The sequence below is a fragment of the Macrotis lagotis genome, chromosome X (genome assembly GCF_037893015.1).
Source record: "Macrotis lagotis isolate mMagLag1 chromosome X, bilby.v1.9.chrom.fasta, whole genome shotgun sequence".
Taxonomy (NCBI): Eukaryota; Metazoa; Chordata; class Mammalia; order Peramelemorphia; family Peramelidae; genus Macrotis; species Macrotis lagotis.
In genome coordinates this window covers 554,674,957-554,695,759 of record NC_133666.1, presented here as the reverse complement: position 1 = coordinate 554,695,759, position 20,803 = coordinate 554,674,957, and the positions used below count along the sequence as shown (strand labels likewise).

Genomic DNA, 20,803 nt, shown 5'->3' with positions numbered 1-20,803 from the left:
TGTGTGTATGTGTGCATGTATATTTTGTTCTATGAGGGTAGGAGTAGAAAATGTGCTTAAAAAACTAGGCAAGAATTCAGTTCCTTCTTACTTCCTGTGTAAGAAAAGACCTAGGAGTGTGTATATAAACATATGAGCTCAGTCACATTTACACATTTAGATATGTAAAGATACAACTACTCTGGGAGACTGTGGTGCTTATTAATGCCTTGGTACTTCCTTTCAAAGCTAAGTGTGATAGGAGTGCTGCTAACATTTCACTAAAGTCGCCAAAAAAAGGTCTTTTCCTGATTGGTTGATTTTTCTTTACCTTCTGAAAGCACACTCATTATACAGAGGTGGATGGAGAAGGTCAAAGGCAAGAGTAAAGAAAAGGGTGAGGTAGTTCCCACAGGGAAGTATTACTAATACTTAACACTGCAAATAAAATTTGGGAAAAAAGGGAGTGTTTTTGAACTGGCACCAGATGCCTTTAAAATATATGGATTTGTCACTAGGAGAGAAGGTGACTTAAAGGATCTATGTGGATGGGGATAAGGAAGTTCAAAAATTTCTTAAAATTCCCAAAGCTTGAAAGCTCTTTTGCTTGGTCCTGTTTCAAGTCAATATTTATACTGAAATTTTTTAAAGCATATAATTTTAAACCAAGAAACTGAGGCAATCTGAAGGAAGCAAATATACTTTTAGTTATTTTAAAAGTAAGCAGAGCAGATATTTAAAGAAATACATTCTTTATATAACCAACTACATTTGACTTCTGCCATGTATAACATTTGCACTGAGGAACCTCAATATAAATTAAAATGTCACTAAAATTTATTCTCTACCTAGAAAATATAGAATTTCCATCCCAAAAGGAGAATATACTCTTGAATTCCCACAAAATACAAGTGGCTTCAACCAAGCCTTGGAGAGAGTTATCATGGCCAGGGTGAGCATTAATAATCACTTCCTATAAAGGAATACAATCATTTAATTGCCTGGTGATGGTTTCTTAAAGTATAAATATGAGTATACATACACATACATACATATGTAATTTAAAATATGTACATATCTATATATCCAAATAATATATACATATAATTTAATACAAATTGAATACAAAGTGAATATATGCAAAATACTGTGTGAGATGACAGATTGTAAAAATATATTATACAGGCATACAGAGGTGAATTGATTAGAATATTCATTGATGAAAAGAAGGAAGATAAATAGCGAGTAAAAGAAAATGAAGTGTTAAGGTTTTAAGTCAGGGTTGTTTAACCATTTTGTGTCACGGACTCATCCCTTAACAATCTAATGAAGTCTATGGACCCCTTCTTAAAAGAATATTTTTAACTACATAAAATAACAGACACAGGATTACAAAGGAAACCAATTCTGTTGAAATAGTTTTTTTTTTTTGTAAGGCAAATTGACTTAAGTGGCTTGCCCAAGGCCACACAGCTAGGTAAGTATCAAATGCCTGAGACTGGATTTGAACCCAGGCACTCCTGACTCCAGGGCCAGTGCTTTATCCACTGTGCCACCTAGCCACCCCTGAAATAGTTTTCAAAATATTTAAAAAGCCAAGTTCAGAAACTCCAATTAAAAACTCCTTTATTAAATGAAGTGTAAAGAAGTAGTTACTTTTTGAGGCACCTAGAAATTTTCTTTTTTTAGTTTTTTTTTGCAAGGCAAATGAGGTTAAGTGGCTTGCCCAAGGCCACACAGCTAGGTAATTATTAAGTATCTGAGACCGGATTTGAACCCAGGTATTCCAAGGCCGGTGCTTTATCCACTACGCCACCTAGCTGCCCCCGAAATTTTCTTTTTTTAAAAAATATTTGTAATTTTTATAAGGCAATGAGATTAAGTGACTTGCCCAAGGTCACACAGCTAGGTAATTATTAAGTATCTGAGGCATTTGAATTCAGGTCCCCCCAACTCTAGGGCTAGTACTCTATTCACTGTACCACCTAGCTGCCCATCTAGAAATTTTCTGATCAAAATTGATTGGGTTAGTTGACTGCTGGCCACTGGTTAGCAGAGGATCAGCAATGCATGGTCCTAAAGACTCAGGTCATAATAGTGGGAGGGAACACTTTCATCACAGAAAAGATATTGATTTATGGATGAAGAAAGAACCAGTTCTTGAAAAAGGGATAATTTTTTGTTTTTGTCTTGTGTGAGAAATTTCTCTTTCTTCCCCATCCATCGTGGCATCTTTCAATGGAGCTACTGGCCTAGCAGGCAAGAAGACAACCAGCAAGGAGCCCCTGCTCCCTAATTGAGGCAGAAGACAATTCCTAGGAGGATGAAAGCTGATGGTAAAGGAGAGAGCTGGCCCTGGCTATTAAGAGGTGAACTGTGGAGGAAAACTGGCCCAGAAAGTGGAACTAAGAGGCTTGTGCAGAGCTAGGGGAGCAGCATGAGAAGGGAAGGAACCTAGAAGCTCTGTGGTGCTGGAGCTGTGAGTTAGTTATCTAGACACTGTGTGTTCCATAAGAGTGTTCTGGAACTGTAGCCTATTTATGCCCATCTTTTCCACTTTTGTGGGAGGAAATGCTCTGGGTTGTTTTGTCAGGGAGAAATTTTTCCTTTGACTTAAATATTTATCTGATTATTAAAGGTAAGCACACTAGTGGGGACTCATCAGCTATGGATTTGGGAGTGTAGATGCAGAAAAGCTACTTTTCTCTCCCTCTCAACTTGCAAGTATGATTTCAGGTGTATACCAGACAATGGTCTCTGAGAGACTGGGATCAGCTCATAGTCACCTAAGCTGCAAGTTCAAGCACAATTTGAGCCCAGGTTTTTTGATTCAATGTCTGGCACAAGAGTTATTTGACAAGATTTGTACATAAGGAAAATTAATCTGGATGTGGTATAAAATTGTATTAGAAGGGAACAAGATGGATGGCTTGAAGACAAAAACTTCAATAATCCATGAGAGAGGTTATTAGGGTTTGGATTAAAGTGATAGCAAATGGAATGGAAGAAAGTGAAACACTATTTGCAGATGAGATTCCAAATGAGGTAAATAGTGGTGCCATTATTAGAAAAATAGAAGGTAGGAGGAGCAGCAGATTTGGAAAAAATTTAAGAAGTTCAGTTTTAGATATGCTAAATATTTGAGGATATACGTTGAGTGCTTTACCACTAACTTGATGACCTAAGACAAGTGTTAATCTTTTTTTCTTTTAACTTTCTCCCTTTCATCCCTACCCTCAACAAACAAAAACGAAATAGTTTAGCCAAATCAAGTAAACTTCTGCAATAGTTATGTCCAAAATTTTATGCCTCATTCTGCATCTGTCAGGGTGAGAAGCTGCTTTATCCTCAGTTCTCTGGAATTACGGTTAGTCATTTTCTTGATCAAAGTGCTTAAGTCTTTCACAGTTTTGTGTCTTTATAATGTTGTTATTCAGTTAACTGTTCTCCTGGGTCAGTTCACTGCACTCCACATTGTTTCATAAAAATCTTCCCAGGCTTCTCTGAAATTGTTCCTTTCATCATTTCAGTAGCAATATTTTTGACTTTTAGGTGACTCGTCAGTAAGATAAAAGTGGTATGGACCACATAGATCTCTTTCACCACTAAAATTAACTGATCACAGCACCATACCTGGGAGTAGGGGGTGTGTGTGTGGAGGTAGGGAATAGCTGTGAGAAGTGGGTGGCCTGTCTTACTTTCCACCACAATAAAAAAATGATTGAAGCAATGAGGAATATTTAGCCTAGAGAAAAGAAGACACTGGGCGGGGGGGGGGGGGGGCAGGAGAGAAAACAAGTTGTATTACAGTTATTTGAAAAAAAGTTATGTGGAAGATGGATTAGGTTTATTTTTCTGATTCTGGTAGGCAGAAGAGGAACAACAGGTAGAAAAGTGAAAAGGGGGAAAAAAATGGAGAGATTCAATGTAAGGGGAAAAATAATCCAAAACTATTAGCGATATTACAAGTAAAAGAAGTTGCTTCTGGAAGTTGTAGAAACTCCTTAGGGAGGATGTAAAGGAGATTTTCAAAAAAATCAAATTTTTAGATAAGAGAGCTTTTGAGGTTCCTTCCGATTTTGATATTTGTTAATTCTGAACTTGAAGTCCCTTCTGCAACAATGTTGGTTTATTTACCCTTCTCAAATAGTATTTGCACATTCTTGCAATCATGTGATCCTGTCCCTGTGATGCTCTGCTAATTTCTTCCCTGCCTGTCCATATCTTATCTGTCCTTTGTTGCACAGTGTAACAGATTGAAAACCACACTGAACCTGGAATTGAAAAGACCCAGGTTAAAACCTAATTCTCTGCTTTTAGTAGTTTGTTAACTTGGGCAAAACACTGAAACCTCTCTGAATTTCAGGGTCCTCAAATGATGGATAATAATATTTTTACTACCTAGTTCACAGAGTTGTGAGCAATCAAGAGTTTTAAGTAAATATTATTTGTTGCTGTTTCCAGGAATACCAACTTACATCTTAAGAAAATGAGTTCTCTCTGACTGAAAAGGATGTTAGATGAACACCTGACAAATATTCTGAGGAAAAGATTAATGTATGAATGTATGAATCTAATTCTGATAGTCTGTCATTTACTAAAGTCAGCCTTCTCCAAGAAGCCTTCCCTGACCTCTCTAACAGACATCTCTTCCTTAGAATTCAATTCAATTCTGTTCAACAAGCCCACTTTATGCAAGATGATATAAAAATAAGAACCATTCACTGCCTTCAAAGAGCAACATTCTACTGTAGGGTTTTACCATCTACATATAAAAGCCAGTACAACTCTGACCCAAAAATTTCATGCAGAAGGTGGCATCTGGCTGAGACTAGAAGGAAGTGCAGAAGTGGGGACAGGAGAGAGCATATTGAGTTCAGTCCTAGAGAGTAGAAAGGTAGAAAGAACATTGCATCTGAAGTCAGAGTGTTGAATGAGAAATGTTAGAGAAATATTTGTCTGGCTTTTTTCTGTAATATTAGGGAATCTGTGCTTGCCTGACATTTTCTGTGGGTCTCTGCCTCTCTCTCTCCACTGTCCTGTTTAATCCTCTTCTCAAACATAAATTCACTAAGATAATAATAGAAAGCAACTTCAGCCCCCCTCCCCCATTTAGCCTTCCGAGGAGTATGCTGACTGGTCACATCCAGGTGAGTCAATCTTTGGACCCCCTCCCCCTGACTCCTCCCTGCACAAAAGGTGGGCTAGGATCTCTATAAAAGTTCAGCCCACCCCCTTCTCCATGCTAGAGTCATATTGATCTAAGCTCAGTCACCATCTTGGGGTTGTTTCCTTTCTCCATACTGGATCCATGTGATTCCAGATCCATGCTCCTGGAGCCATGTGGTCCCAGATTCATGCAGCTGGAACCATGTGGTCCTAGATCCATGAAGCTGGAGGGTTCCAGATCCAATGCTGCTGGACTCAGGTGGTCCCAGATCCATACAACTGGAGCTGTGGGGTCCATGTTACTGGGTTCAGGACTATCTAAGTCTGGTCACTATTTCATAGCTGTTTCCCTTGTTTCCCTTTTTTAACTGTCTTTGCTATTCTCCCCCAGTTCAGCTTGTGACTCTCTCTTCTTTGTTTAAACTTATTATCTTCTTTAAAACTCACTTTACTTTTTTAAAGAAGCTAATTTGTGAGCTTTCTGTGGTAACCTGTGAACTTTTCTACCAACCTGTGAATTAAGGTCTATACCTTTTCTTATCATTCTTGAATCAGAGAATTTGGTGATTTCATCACCCAAAATGAACCACAGCTGTCTCTCTTGGATCTTCCCCACCCCAGCTGCTCTGGCAGCAAGAGGGTCTGAGATCAAATGCTCACTTTCCACTGAAAAGTCATTTAACTCCTCTAGGGTTTAGTTTTCTCATCCAGAAAAGAGAAACTCCTGGACTGGCCAGTTCTCAATCCATGATACCATATACTTCAATGAGATGTTTAAAAATTTCACTGATAGTAACTCTAAAGGATCATAGTCTCCCCTTTATGTCTTTATGACTTCATAAAAAAGTAGGACAATTCTTATCTTAGGTTCTTCTCTGTCCTTTTGCTGAGGGTATACTTGAAGTTCTGTTCTCTGAAGATCAGGTGTGAATCACGCATGTAAAATGTATCCATCATACTACTCATTTTAATAGTTGTTTCCTGCTTAACCACTGGCATATGGCAATGGAAAAACCATATTTCCCTTTATTTCCTGAGATGGTGTGCTCGTCATCATGCTCCTTGCTCTGCTTAGCTCTGCTTAGCTCTGACTGTAATGCTATAATAGGGATACAGATATAAAGTTCTTATGGCAAATCCAGGTATTGGACAAGTCCTGAAGCCAGTCTTCAAATTTCAATACTTCCTATCTGTTCCTTTACACCTCTATCATATGCTCAATGCTTGAGAAACATCTTTTAAAAACCACATTTTTCACATCTTTATAACACAAAAAAGCATCAGATATTCTCTTCTCCCCTCCCTCTTTTGTACTCACAGAACTTAAAAAAAAACCCAAAAGGAAGTTTTGCAAAATAAATAAAATATGTGCTGTGAGCAGAGACTTTCTACACCAAGAATCAGACTGAACTAGATTTTTACTAGTTAACATTAACTCCTGGAAAAGAAAATGTTTGCCGGAGACTTGCACCTATATGTCGGAGACTTGCACCTATATGTCGTCTTCAATGAGAACCAAAAGATTTTTCTGGGGATTGGTTTTTCAGTTTACCACACCCAATTCTCAATTATCCAGCTTCCCCAAAGTCCCTTGTTTTCCTCTCCCAAACAGGCCTTTTGGCCACTTCACAGCTCATTTGCACCTCTACCAGAAGGTGGGTGGAGACAGAAGGAAGAAGTGAAAGAAACTCATATCACTGAGTTTGGCTGCTCGTTAGCAGCTCTTGAAAAAAGAAATGGGGATAAGGCTGAAACCATTATTATCTTTATCATCAACAAGTACTTACTAAAGAAATAGGGGCTCAAAAATCCTAAGGAAAGTGAGGCTTTGAAAAATTCTCTCTGTGGTGGGTTTCCTTTAAACCCCAGCCCAGTCTTGAGAGGGGCTGATGTTGGGGGGGTACAGGGGCACTTACTTACCTGCTTTTGCACTCCACTGAGGTGCTGTACCTTGATGATGAGGGAGGCAGTCCGGCCCTTGTACTGGATTGTTCGGATAAAATTTCCAGCGCTGTCCACACTGAATGGCTCTGACCAGCGCCAGTTCCCCCAACCTTCAATACAGATGTGTAACAGCTGGAGAGAAAAAAACAATAATCATCTTGATGCCAAGCTGCCAACAAAAATCTAGTACTGAGCTGCAAGTCTCATTGCTGGGAAACCTTCCTATTTGTAATATTTAGCATCTGTTTTCTTTCTAACCTGGATTATTCATCCACTTTCGGCTTATTCAACCATACTAAGAATAGCAAATATACTACATAGAACCAATGCGGTTTTCCACATCTTGTTTTAAAACTTGTAATTAATTGTGCTATCAAATTGTAAAGGGTCTACTGAGCTTTTGAGAAAAAGCCATTTCATTAATCCAGAGGGCAAGAAGGTTGAACCGTGAGATCAAAGGATTTGAGTCTTGGCTCATAGTATAGTCTTCTAATAGCTAGAAAGTAATTAAAGCTAAATTTGGTATCTAATTATTTTTGACCTTAACTTGTCACTTTTTTCTTATTTTTCCCTGGGGAGACAAACAATTTGGGGATGTAGCTCACTTGTCTATAGGAGTATATAATATATCAAACAAAATTCTGCATGCTTCTTGGGCAAATGAGAAGAAAATGTCTTTTTTTTCCCCCTTAATACAGCTTGTACTGGTTACTACATGCATTCCATCAGTTTCACTTCTTTTTTTTTCTAACTCTGTATTTTCCTCCATCTCATAAGTTTCATTTCATATATGATGGAAAAGATACTTGAAAAAGGGCAGTGATTATACCAAGAACAATAGATAATAATGATAATAATGATGATAATGATGATTCTATAAACTTCAAGTTTATAGAACACTTTGCATACCACAACAATCCTGTGAGTTAATTATTGCAAGTAGCAAGAGTAATAACAATAATTGCTCAGACTTTTATTGCTTTAAGCAAGTTTGCAAACTGCTTTAATACGCATTACTTCAAATCATCCTGATAATGACTCTCTGAGGTCAGGATTATCACTGACCCAATGTTACAAATTTACAAGGAAATTCAAATCTCAGAAGTACAAAATAGTGTAATTTTTGAAAAGATCATTATTATTATTCCAAGAAATGGAAGAAAAGATAGCAAGTATAGATTTATATAAGTAACACTTCATAGCAAGTAGAACTATCCCCCAAAATGAAAGGGCAGATCTTGGGAGGTAGTAAACTCCCTCATAGGATGCCTTCATGCAAAGCCTTGGATCTGAACAGTATGTACTTTTGCAGAATGAAGACCAAGGGATTTGTGTTTCTTTATCAGTTGGAGTAGATGACCTTTGGGGTTTCCTTCCCCCTCAAGGATGCACAGCTAGTAGGTGATCATGAGGGGATGTAAAAAGGTCTTTGGGTTCCAAGTACAACACTCCATTTTGCCAGACTCCTTCAACATACCGTAGGAGCAAGAGAAAATCTACAATCATGACTAGACCTCAGTTGATGTGTTTCTTAATTTTGCTGAAATTTGTTTTCCTTTTCCCTTCCTTTTTTTGTCCTTTGTTCCAAGGAATGGCTTGTTGGATAGAGAAGTATGAAGGACATAATTGACAATAAAGGTCACTTAAAAATCAAAGATAGCAGTTACATTTTTTTTTCAAAAATAAAGGCTCCTCCTTCTCCCCAGCTTCCCCAATAGACAAACATATATACATGTATGGAATAGCAGGATTGAAACTGCCATCTCTAAAGTTTGACAGGCTCTAACTGGTAGCCTTTTCTTGATCCTAACCTTCTGGTCATGCAGGTTCACAATCTTAGTTCCATCCTCATCTTTCACTCTTTTACAACCCATTGAAACAACATTCAACAATTAGTAAGTAAAAAGTCAAATCATGGAAACAATAACAATTTTTGTGAAAGAGAATTATATAGGATATAGCTAAACCAAAGGAAAATCTATATCTCTATATACACTATACCTAAGATACAGAAAAACCAAGTAACAAATTAAAAAAATGAAAAAGGTTAAGGGTTTACAACAAAAAGGGGGAAATAAAGAAAATCATCAGAAACTATTTTCCTGAATCATTTAGCAAAAAAATTGAAAACCGAAATGAAAATGTACAGAAATATAAAATGCCAAAATTAACAAAACAGGAAATAGATCAAACTTAAGTAGCCTAATCTCAGAAAGAGAAACTGAATAAGGAACAAGTAAATCCTAATAAGGAGAAAAACAAAACCAAATCTTCAGATATAGATGGATTCACAAGTATATTTTATTAATCATTTTAAAAACAAATAAAAATTATGCTATATAAATTGTTTAAAAAAACAGAAATAAAAAGTACACTATTCAGCACAATGAGGTAAACTTGATACTGGGTCATGATTTCCCAAACAAGTGGGGGGGGGGAGAGAATAAAGTAAACAGGGACAACAAGGAAGACACAGCAGCATTTAACCCCATTGCCTTGCAAAAACAAAAACAAATGTACAGATCTATAAATTCATCAGTGTAAGGAGTTGTCTGGTGAGAAAATACTTCCTCACCAGTGCAGATCAGCAACTATTCTGGAATTTATAATTGAAGCAAATTGTCTGGGATACTTGAAGGTTAAGAGATTTGTTCAGGGTTACACAACCAGTATGTGTCAAAGACTAAACATGAAATCAGGTCAATCTGCCTGATGCCATACTGCCTCATTTTATCACTCAGTCAATCAGCTAACATTTGTTATGTGGCTACTCATGAAGTGCTAATACTAAAAGAAAAAAAACCAAAAAGAAAAGAAAAAGCAAGGGATTATATCAATGAATAAAGAAAAAAGTTATAAAATGCATTGCTCATTTATATTAAAAATACTAAGAAATAGAGAAACAGTAAGTTAGTTAGCTAACAAATATTTATTAAGCATTTTATTAGGCATTCTGCTAAGCTCTGGAGATAAAAAGAGAAGCAAGAGACAATTCTGCCCTACAGAAGCTTAAATTCTAATGGGGAAGACAAACATAATTAGGGATATATACATAATACATAAAAGATGTAAGATTCATCTCAGAGGAGAACTAAAGCATCTTTCCTTGATATGATGATGATGATGATGATGATGATAATAATAATAATAGCATTTTACCTGATAACTCATTTGATCTAATTAGTTAAATGTATGTCCCTAAAAGAATTAGCAGTAATTTCAATAGAGAAACATAGGAAGTTTTCCTGATGAAAAACTTACTAATTTGCCAAATAATTATTTGAAAAAACAATTATTGGCTAGAAATTATACTATAATAACTAGAAAAAAAGAAATTTAAGGAATAAACATACCATCCCCAATTTTTCACTAATCTTCAATTGCTCCTTATTGGCTGCTTCTCTACTGACTATAAATATAGTCAAGACACTCCCATCCTCAAAAAAAATCTCTTGATCTTCCATCCCTGCTAGCTATCATACTATTTCTCTCCTCCATTTTGTAGCTAACTTCTTTGAGAAGGTTCTCAAAGGTACCACAATTGGTACCTCCACTTCCTTTCCTCTATCTTCTTAACTCTTTGCAATCTGGTTTCTGACTTCCTTATTAACTCAAAATGGCTCTCTCTGCAATTACTAACGACCCTTCAAGTTATCAAATTTTTCTCAAATCTCATCTTTTTTGATTTCCCTGTGGCATGTGACACTGCCAACACTTTTCTCTTTGATATACTCTTCCTTCTAGGTTTGTATGAAGCTGCTCTTTCTTGGTTATCCCCGATCCTTCTCAGACTGCTCCTTCTCTGTTTGTTGGATCTTCCTTCTAGTCATGCTCACTAATTATGAGAATCCCTCAAGGTTCTGGCCTGGGTCCTCTTCTCTTCTCTCTCCTCTCTTTCATCTCTATGCAGATAACTTACAGACCTCCTTTACCAGTCCCAACCTCCCTATCACATCTCTAAATGCCTTTCAGAAATCTCACCTTAAACTCAACATAAGCAAATTTGAACTCATTGTCTTTCCCGTCAAATACTTCCCTCTTCCTAACTTCCCTCTTACAATGGAGGGAAACATCATCCTCCCATTACTTAGTCTCACAATCTAGATATCATCCTCTACTCATTTTCTCTCACTCCTCATCTGCAGTAATCAAATCTTGTTTCTACCTTCCTAAAGTTACTCATGTAGGCTCTCTTCCCTCTTCTGGTTATTATAATAGTCTGCTGTTGGCCTTCAGTCTCTTGTCACTGCATCCATCCTCCACTTAGCTATCAAACTGATATTCTTAAAGTTTAGGTCTGAACATATCACCCTTCTTTTCAATAAATTCTAGTGCTTTCTATCATTTCCAGAATCATAGAGAAAATCCTCCACTTCTCTCCATCATATGTGATACAGTGACTCTGGCCTCCTCATTGTCCTTGCACATGGCTACTCCATCTCTAGACTCTCAAGTTTTTCCCCAACTGTTCTTATTTCTACTTCTTGGCCTCCTCCAAGTCTCAGCTAAAATCCCACTCTCTCCAGGAACCTTTTCCCATTCTCCTTATTCTTAAAATATAACCCCCCAAGTTATTTGACAAAGAGCTTGCTGATACATAATTGTGGGCAGACTGTCTTCCCCTTTAGACTGTGAGCTCCTTGAGAGCAGCCAGTTTCTTTGCCTTTCTCCATACCCCCAGTGCCTAGCATAGAGTAGAGAACACAGTAGCCACATAACAAATGTTAGCTGATTGACTGAGTGATAAAATGAGGCAGTATGGCATCAGGCAGGATGACCTGATTTCATGTTTAGTCTTTGACACATACTGGTTGTGTAACCCTGAACAAATCTCTTAACCTTCAAGTATCCCAGACAATTTGCTTCAATTATAAATTCCAGAATAGTTGCTGATCTGCACTGGTGAGGAAGTATTTTCTCACCAGACAACTCCTTACACTGATGAATTTATAGATCTGTACATTTGTTTTGTTTTTGCAAGGCAATGGGGTTAAATGACTTGCGCAAGGTCACACAACTAGCCAATTATTAAGTGTCTGAGGCTGAATTTGAACTCAGGTTCTCCTGACCGGTGCTCTATCTACTACTCCACCTAGCTGCCCCTAGATCTGGACATTTCAAGGAAAAGGTATTCTCTGGAAATACTAGAAAATCAGCAAATTTTGAGATGTGTAAAAGCTTCTGACAAGTAGCAGGATACAAAATGAATCATCAAAATAATTTCTGTTAATTCCCATTACTTCCTGTTCAAACTTTGGGGAAAGACAAATGACAACAAAATACACTAATTATATTATGTTGTAATACTACATAGGATGTTTAGGTACTAAAAAAATTTCTTGGAAATAAAGGGAGATCTAAATAAGTATAGAAATATTCAATGTTCTTGACTGGGGTCTCATCAATATAGTAAGAATAATATCAGCTAAATTAATGTGTACATTTACATATAATTACAAATGGGATACTTAATAGAATCAGAAGAAATATTTATAAAATTCAGAAGGAGGAACAAAAGATCAAGAACATCTAGCAAAATAATGAAAAAAGTAGGAACAAAACCTTTATAAACCGAAATATTTTTATTTGTTAATGATTGTTAGCAATAAATAGAAAACAGAACTTTTTAGTACTCAGTTAGAACCATTATGAAGATTGGCTTGCAGTTACTTTTTAGAATAGCCTCTTACACCATCTTCTTATAGCATTAAGAGTCATGGATAAACAGTCAAAACATATGTACACTTTTCATCAGAAATGTAACTGCGAAAAGGCATCTTCAAAAAAATGCTTAAAATCACTAATAATCAAAGTAATGTTAATTAAAACTATTATGATCAAAACTTCATATCCATCAAATTGGTTAATGTAGCATAAGTTGGAAAAATTCAATGTTGTCAAGGGCAAGGAAAAACAAACATTAATTCTGCACTGTTGGCGCAACTGTGAATTGGTCCAACTGTTCTGGAAGACAACTTAGAATTATGCAAGAAGTGATAAAACTGTTTATACTCTTCTGATTTGGAAAAATCACTATGAGGTTAGGAGATTACTGACACAAAAAATATTCATAGCAACACTAGGTGTAATAGGAAAATGTTGAATACAAAGTGTCTACCCAGTGACTGGGTGATGGCTGAGTCAATTGCGGTATAAAAAGTTCATTAATGGACTATTACTGTTTCATAAAAAATAAGGAATAGAAAGAATTCAAAGAAATGTAGAAAGACTTATAAGAAGTGATGCAAAATAAAGGAGAACCAAAAGATCAATTAATATGATGTAAATACGGCATCAATGAAAATAGTCTTAAAGAACAACAAAACTCAGTAGATAATGTTGGTAACAGTGTATAAGGTACCCATTTGATCCATCTTTTAACAAATGCTAAACTCTTAAAAATGTTAAGGCAGCCTACACTAGACAATTGAAATTACTCTTTTCTGTTGTTTTGCTTAACTATTTTCAGGGATTGTATATTGTAGAGTTTTCAATTGAGAATGCACTAGAATTCTATAAGATGCACTAAGACAAAATTTATTCACATTAAAAAAAGGGGAGAAATAATAATGGTGGAACATGTCTTGAGCCACAATTTGGTAGTCATAAGTTTTCTTTCAAGGTTAGCCTTTCAAGCATTTACAACAACCTGCCCTACAAAATACAAGAAAATAATTCAGCTGATTGTGGGTAGAGAAGGATAAAATAACTGCCTCTTCATAAAGTGTATTTAAATTAAAATACATAAAATCATATATGTGATGAATACATTTTAAAAAATGCTCAAATTGCAATGGTATGAGTAAGATGTCTTGGGTCTGAGTTCTGACTTTCCCAATTTTTAACTGTGTGATCTTGAGAATGATATTTGATCTCTTAGGGTTTCTCTATCTATAAAATGGACAGATTTTTGATGCTTACTTTACAAAGTAATTTAGTGTAAAGTGGATGTTATAAAATGAGCTATTATTATTCTTATTAGTAGAATATTTGTAGAATTAGTAGAACACGATTTTTCTGAGTCTACTGAACTATCCATTTTTGCTTTTGTCTCTCATTGCAAATTGCCTTCCACACAGTAGGTGCTTAATAAAGTTTTGTTAAATTGAATTATACTAAGAAACAATAGTTAAAATATCCCAGAAATTATATTTTCTTCCACATCAAAATAACCAGTATCTCAAATGGACAATCTCTTAAATAAATTCTTTTCCTCATTTTTGTTCAAAAACCAGTTCTTCCTAAAAGCATTATAAAAGTATTATCATAATGTACTAAAAATAATGACCTTAAGAAAGAGGAAAATTTAAAGACCAATTACAGTAGCTAGGAATTACTATAATAAAAATGTCAGTTTAAATTTTTTTAAAAGATGATCTAGTTTTAAAACTAAAAAAAAGTCTTAAGCAATGATGAAGGCCACTGGTTGTCACAGGATGATTTTTTTTTTTTGATGTTGGTGCAAAATTAAATGAGTTCCCAGCAATAGGTGTTTTTTTTTTTGGAGCCTTAGAGGAAACATAATTAAGATTTCAAATGACTGCTAAATGCAGACTCACCAGCTACAAAAATATCTAGGAAAGCAAATACCTTGAGGGAAAATATGGTTCTATATACATATGCCATGACATAAAAGTGCCCAGAGTGTCTGATGTTTAAATATTAGTTGCAGAAAAAAGAAAAAACAATAGCCAGGGTTGGAACCATTTCAGTTTTTTTTATAGTGGCAACTGGGAATAGAGCTCAGAGCACACACAAAACTAAAAGAAACAAAAAAGCTGTTTACTTTGGAGAGACTAGTAGCTGGAAATGACAAAGAAATAATGAGGCAAGGTACTTAAGGGTCAACTCCAGCTATATTTTAGTGAAAATTCCATGTGTTCCAAAGACAGATTTACTATTCAGAGACGAGATAGAAGGAAGATTGTTAGTATTTACATATGAACTCAGTTTTCAATAGCCCCCAGGTGGAACCAACTCACTCAATGACTGAATGTCATCAAGGAATAAATATACTGTCAACTCTCGTTTGGCAGCTACTCATTATCAGAATGTTGGCACAGCAATGACTGTTCTTTGAATTATGAAAATTTAGATGTCTTTGGAATCAGTTCCCACAGAAAAGGAACAAAGTGAAGAAAACATATTTGTCTTAAAGCTTTCCCTAATGTGCTATTAGTTGAGTTTTTGTAGTGCTCAAACTCCTCATAAAAGCATCTAAATCCTACTGTAATTAGACTTATCCAAGTACTTAAGGAATCTCAAACATTCTTAAGAGAGGAAACCTCTATCCTTTTTCCTCTGAAAAGTCTCAAGAGATCAGGAAAAGAAATTTAGGAGCTACAGGGAGTCCTTTACATATCCAGTCCATCTATTACAAACTGCCACCACAGCAATGGAGAACACTGCACTCCAAAGATAAAAAGATGATATGCATTTTGAGTCTGGAATGGGTCCACTAGAGTGCAGATGAAGGTTTTGGGGTAGTAGTGGGGAAAGGGAGGAGGGAAGAGCTTTGCTTTCACTTCTATGGAGTTTTCAGTGAGGCTGTGAAACTTATTCTGTTTTGCCTAGGTAGAAACCCTGAATTTATGGCAAATAAATCTCCCAGGTTTCATAATCACTAAAATGTCTCCACTTGAAAAATAAATACATTTACATTCCCCGTCCTCATATTTTGAAAATCATAAAATCAAGATTAAAATTCTTAGAACTTTTATTCAACTGACTGGTTCAAGTGAAAATCCATTCACTTGTTCACCAACCTCATTCATTCATTCTTTTTGAGCTTTTTCGAAGTTGATGATGTAATTGAAAAATTACTTTAAGAAGATTAATCTGGAATTGGTATGCAGGTTACATTTATTGGAAAGGGAAAAAAGACTCCTTATATGGGGATCAGTTAGGAGACAAAGCAAGAAAAAATATGGCTGTGAGCTAAGGTAGAGACAGTGGGAACTGAAGAGGTGAAGATCAGAGTTACTTTCCAATCTTCCTCTACTTCAATTTATTTTTGTGTACCCTTAGTGAATAATACATTTTTTCTTTTGTTAAAGATTTTTCTTTTTCATTTCTTATCCATTTTCACCCTTTTCTTTGGTCCACTAGAGGAATGTGTTAAATTTTCCACTGGGAAAAAAAAGTCAAATAAGAGATACTCTTGTTTGAACTTTTCAATGGGAACCAAAAGAAGAAATAAGCCAGCTTTATTGTGGCCACACTAGTTGGAAGGTCCCAAGGAGTTAGGTTTTCTTTTTTTAACTTCTCTACAAGCCCCTCCACCCCCAGTCCTCCAGGGCTCCTCTGGCAGTCTGATCATACTTTTAGTTTTTCCACTGAAAAACTCAAGTGGGAACATAGGCAGTTTTCAACTCAGTTTTTCAATACAAAATAAAACTGAACTGCTGATCACGGGCCTGAGGATAACAGCAGTGAAGACCACCCACAGTTATATCCAAGGGGAGAATTCCTGAGTGGTTGGAATAAGGAGAAAGGAAAAACAAAACAAAAAACTATGAAAATAGGGGGCATTAAGGAAAAAGTTAGAAGGTACAGTAAGTAAATAGTTTAAAAATAGTAATTTAAAATATAAAATGATCAATGTATTAGATAAATGTCTATAAACTAATATATTTCTAGTCTTTTAAGAATGTCTGTAAAAATTGCTTTTACCTCAATTTTATAATCACAATGAGAAATTTGGCTTCATTTCCAGCCTCATTTTGCCTATTAATTTATTATTATATTCTCTACTAACTACCCATAACTTAGAATGATATAATGCTAACATACTTTTCCAATGGTCCTTTTTTAAACAAGAACTTAAAAATCAGAACAATTTCAGATACTTCACTCACATTTCTTACCCTTAACCTTTAGGGAAAATATGATCCTAAACATATGTGTAGTAGATAGTTTCTAAGAACAGAAACTTTTACAAAACAATAGTTATACAAAACTATCATCAGAAACAACTCAAATTCAGTAAGTCAATATATACACACAAAAGGGAAAACTTGGGATTTAACTGGATCAACTTTCTAAGTTTCCAAAGATTAAACATCAAATACTTTTTTGGAGGTAGAGTCCAAACAAGTGCCTTAATCTATATAAAGAACTCCCCAAGAGGAAATTTCTCCTACCAAGGCACAGGAGAAATTGTTCTGCAATTGATAGCCTTAGAGAATTACCAAGGGGCACTGAGAGGTTAAAAGATTTCCCAGAACAGCAAAGGTACCATGTGTCTCCAACAGGATTGGAGCTGAGCTTTTCCTGACCTGAAGCTGTCCCTTTCTATATACTACACAGAGCCTTTCTTATCAACTCCAAATGAAAAATAAGGCAACTTGAAAAGACAGTATTTTCCTGATGTTTTATATTGATGTTTGTGGTTAATATGTTGGGATCTTTGAGTATTTAACCAAGAATCACTTGGGGAAAAGTTCCAAATATTTTGTAAAGATTCACATTTCTAATAATCTTTCTAATACATTGATGTGTTTTACATGTGTAAGGATATTTCAGATTAGGTTGTAAGTTAATATGTTCCCTCAAGACCACAATTCAGTCATTCCAATGTTAAAGCAGAAGCATGAAGAAGACTCTCAGTATAATATAACGGATGAGCATTCCCAGTGAAAATTAAGTTACAATGTTTCAAAAGTAATACAAAGCCTTATCTTATGCAAGATAATATCTGGAAAGTAAATTAAGCAGATTTAGGTGAAGTCATGAATGTGGTATGCATGGTCCCAAGTGAAACTGACATTATGTTTCACACCACTAGATTAGCAGAAAAATAAAATAAAAAATTTATCTTGCTTGTTATTGCTTTTTAAGTGGCCTGAGTGGATTATGTTAAATTTCAAAGATTGTACTGAGAATATGAAACATCTCTAAAAAATTAAGTTGGAACTTTTCCAGAAAATGGCTGAAGTTTGATGTTACCATGTTTCAAAGCTTAGAAGCCAAAAGTCCTAAATATTTTTTTTACAGTTACTAGATATATAATGTAGACAAATGATAATTTAGTAATGAATAATGATGAATTATTTTTTCAGTTATATAACTTGCACTTTCCTATAGTTAGTTATGGTAAAGTAATGGAAAAGGAAAAATAAACTGAGTTTTGAAACAAAATGATTATAACTCAGTGAAATGCTCATTCTTTAAGGAAAAAAATAAAAGTTTTTGTTAATACTATGCAAGGTTACAGGAATATTCATCTTTCAGTAAAATTTGTAATCTTTTATCCTTTTGGTCAATAAATGTTACTATGTAAAATTATGATAATAATAGGTCATTATTAGATTAGTCAATGAGGAAACAAAACTCTTATTCTATGCAGATGAAATCATGGTATATACTTAAAAGAATTCTAGAAAATCAACCAAAAAACTACTTGAAACAATTAACAACTTTAGCAAGTTGGAGGATATAAAACCATCAGTATTTCTATATATTACCAACAAAACCCAGCAGCTAGAAATAGAAACAGAAATTCTATTTACAGTAACTGTACTGAGCAGGGCAGCTAGGTGGTACAGTGGATAGAGCACCAGTCCTAGTCAGGAGTACCTGAGTTCAAATCAGACAAAGACACTGAATAATTGCCTAGCTGTGTGCCCTTGGGCAAGTCACCTAACCCTAATTACTTTGCAAAAAAGAAAAAGGAAAAGAAAAGAATAGTACCTATAGTCAACATAAAATACTTGGGAATTTACCTACCAAGATAAATCCAGAAACTATATGAACACAATTAAAAAACACTTTTCATACAAATAAAGTCAAATCGAAACAACTGGAAAAATGTCAGTTGCCCATGGACAAGACAAACTAATATAATAAAAATGATAATTCTATCTAAATTAAATTATTTGTTCAGTATTATACCAATCAAACTATTCATGTATGAACAAGAATATCTAGGAAATTAATGAAAAAATACAAAGGAAGGTAGAACCCAATATTTCAGTTTCCTGGTTAAGAATTCACTATTTGACAAAAACTGCTGGGAAACCTAGAACATAGTATGGCAAAAACTAGGCACAGATCAACATCTCACACCTTATACCACGATAAGGTTGAAATTGGTACAGGATTTGGACCCAAAGAGTGATACCATAAGCCACTTAGGAGAATATGGAATAGTTTATCAGTCAGATCTATGGAGGTGCAAGGAGTTTATGACCAAACAAGAGATAGAGAACATTACAAAATGCAAAATGAACAGTTCTGTTTGCATTAAAGTAAAAAGTTTTTGCATAAATACAATTCTTGCAAGCAAGATTAGAAGGAATGCAGAAAGTTGGGAAACAATTTTCACATCTACAGTTTCAAAACTAGGACTCACTTCTAAAATAAATAGATAACTGAGTCAAATTTATAAGACTACAAGTCATTTCCCAATTGATAAATAGTTAAAGGACAAGAATAGGCAGTTTTCAGATGAAGAAACAGAAAGTATCTATAGTCATATGAAAAAATGCTCTAAATCATTCTTTTTTTATTTTTATTTTTTCAAGGCAATGGGGTTAAGCAGCTTGCCCAAGGCCACAAACTAGGTAATTATTAAGTGTCTGAGGCCAGATTTGAACTCAGGTACTCCTGACTCCAGGGCCAGTGCTCTATCCACTGCACCACCTAGCCACCCCTTCTAAATCATTCTTGATTAGAGAAATGTAAATTAAAACAACTCTAAGGTACCACTTCATACCTATCAGATTGGCCTAAAATGACAAAAAAAGGAAAATGATCAATGTTTGAAGGGATGTGGGAAAACTGAGACATTTATACGCTGTTGGTGAAGTTATGAACTGATCCAGTCTTTCTGGAGAGCTATTTGGAACTATGCCCAAATGCAATAAAACTGCATTCCCTTTGATCCAGCAATAGCTCTTCTAGGTCTGTATCCCAAGGAGATCATAAAAAAGGGGCAAAGACCCATATGTACAAAAATATTTATAGCATCTCTTTTTGTAGTTGCAAAGCTTTGGAAATTGAGGGCATGCCCATCAATGGCAAATGGCTACGTAATCTGTGGTACTATTGTCCTTAAAAAATCATAAGTGGGTGGACTTGGGAAAAGCCTGTAAAGACTTGCATGAACTGATACTGAGTGAAGTGAGGAGAACACTATACACATTAACAACATTGTGTAATGATCAATTATGATGAACTTAGCTCATTCTTAGCCCTTCAGTGATCATGGATAATTCTAAATGGATGGAAAATGCCATCCACATCCAGAGAAAAAACTATGGAGTCTAAATGCATATGATAGCATACTTCTTTTATGGTTTTTTTTTCTTTCTCATGGTTTTTTTCCCCTTTAGTTCTAATTCTTCTTTCACAACATGACTAATATGGAAATGTGTCAAACTGAACATATACAACCTATATCAGATTACCCACTTCATGAAGAAGGGAGAGGGAAGGGAGGTAGAAAAATATGGAATTCAAAAACTTACAAAAAGATGAATGTTGAAAATTATCTTTGTATGTATTTGGAAAAATAAAAGCTCACTTTTAAGATAGCAATTTCCCCCCCCCCCCTCATAATAACCCCAGAGGACAGGCCATGGAAATAACATTTTTTCCATTTTACACATGAGGCAAAGTGACTTGCTGATGAGTACATAGCTGATAATAATTTGCTTCACAAAGCCAGAAGCTGAAGCCATATATTCTTAATCTTGTCCAGGGCTCTGTC

The 20,803-nt window shown here is 35.3% G+C and overlaps 1 protein-coding gene across 10 annotated transcripts in view; it reads right to left on the bottom strand.

Moving 5' to 3' along the window:
* VPS13B (vacuolar protein sorting 13 homolog B) overlaps nt 1-20,803 on the bottom strand; it is a 1,326,809-nt gene that overhangs the window by 73,444 nt on the left and 1,232,562 nt on the right. For all 10 annotated transcript variants that reach the window (XM_074200569.1, XM_074200570.1, XM_074200573.1 and 7 more), the window contains one exon: nt 7,069-7,224. In XM_074200569.1, the coding sequence (XP_074056670.1) occupies nt 7,069-7,224 (156 nt within the window). The remainder of the gene's footprint in view (nt 1-7,068; nt 7,225-20,803) is intronic.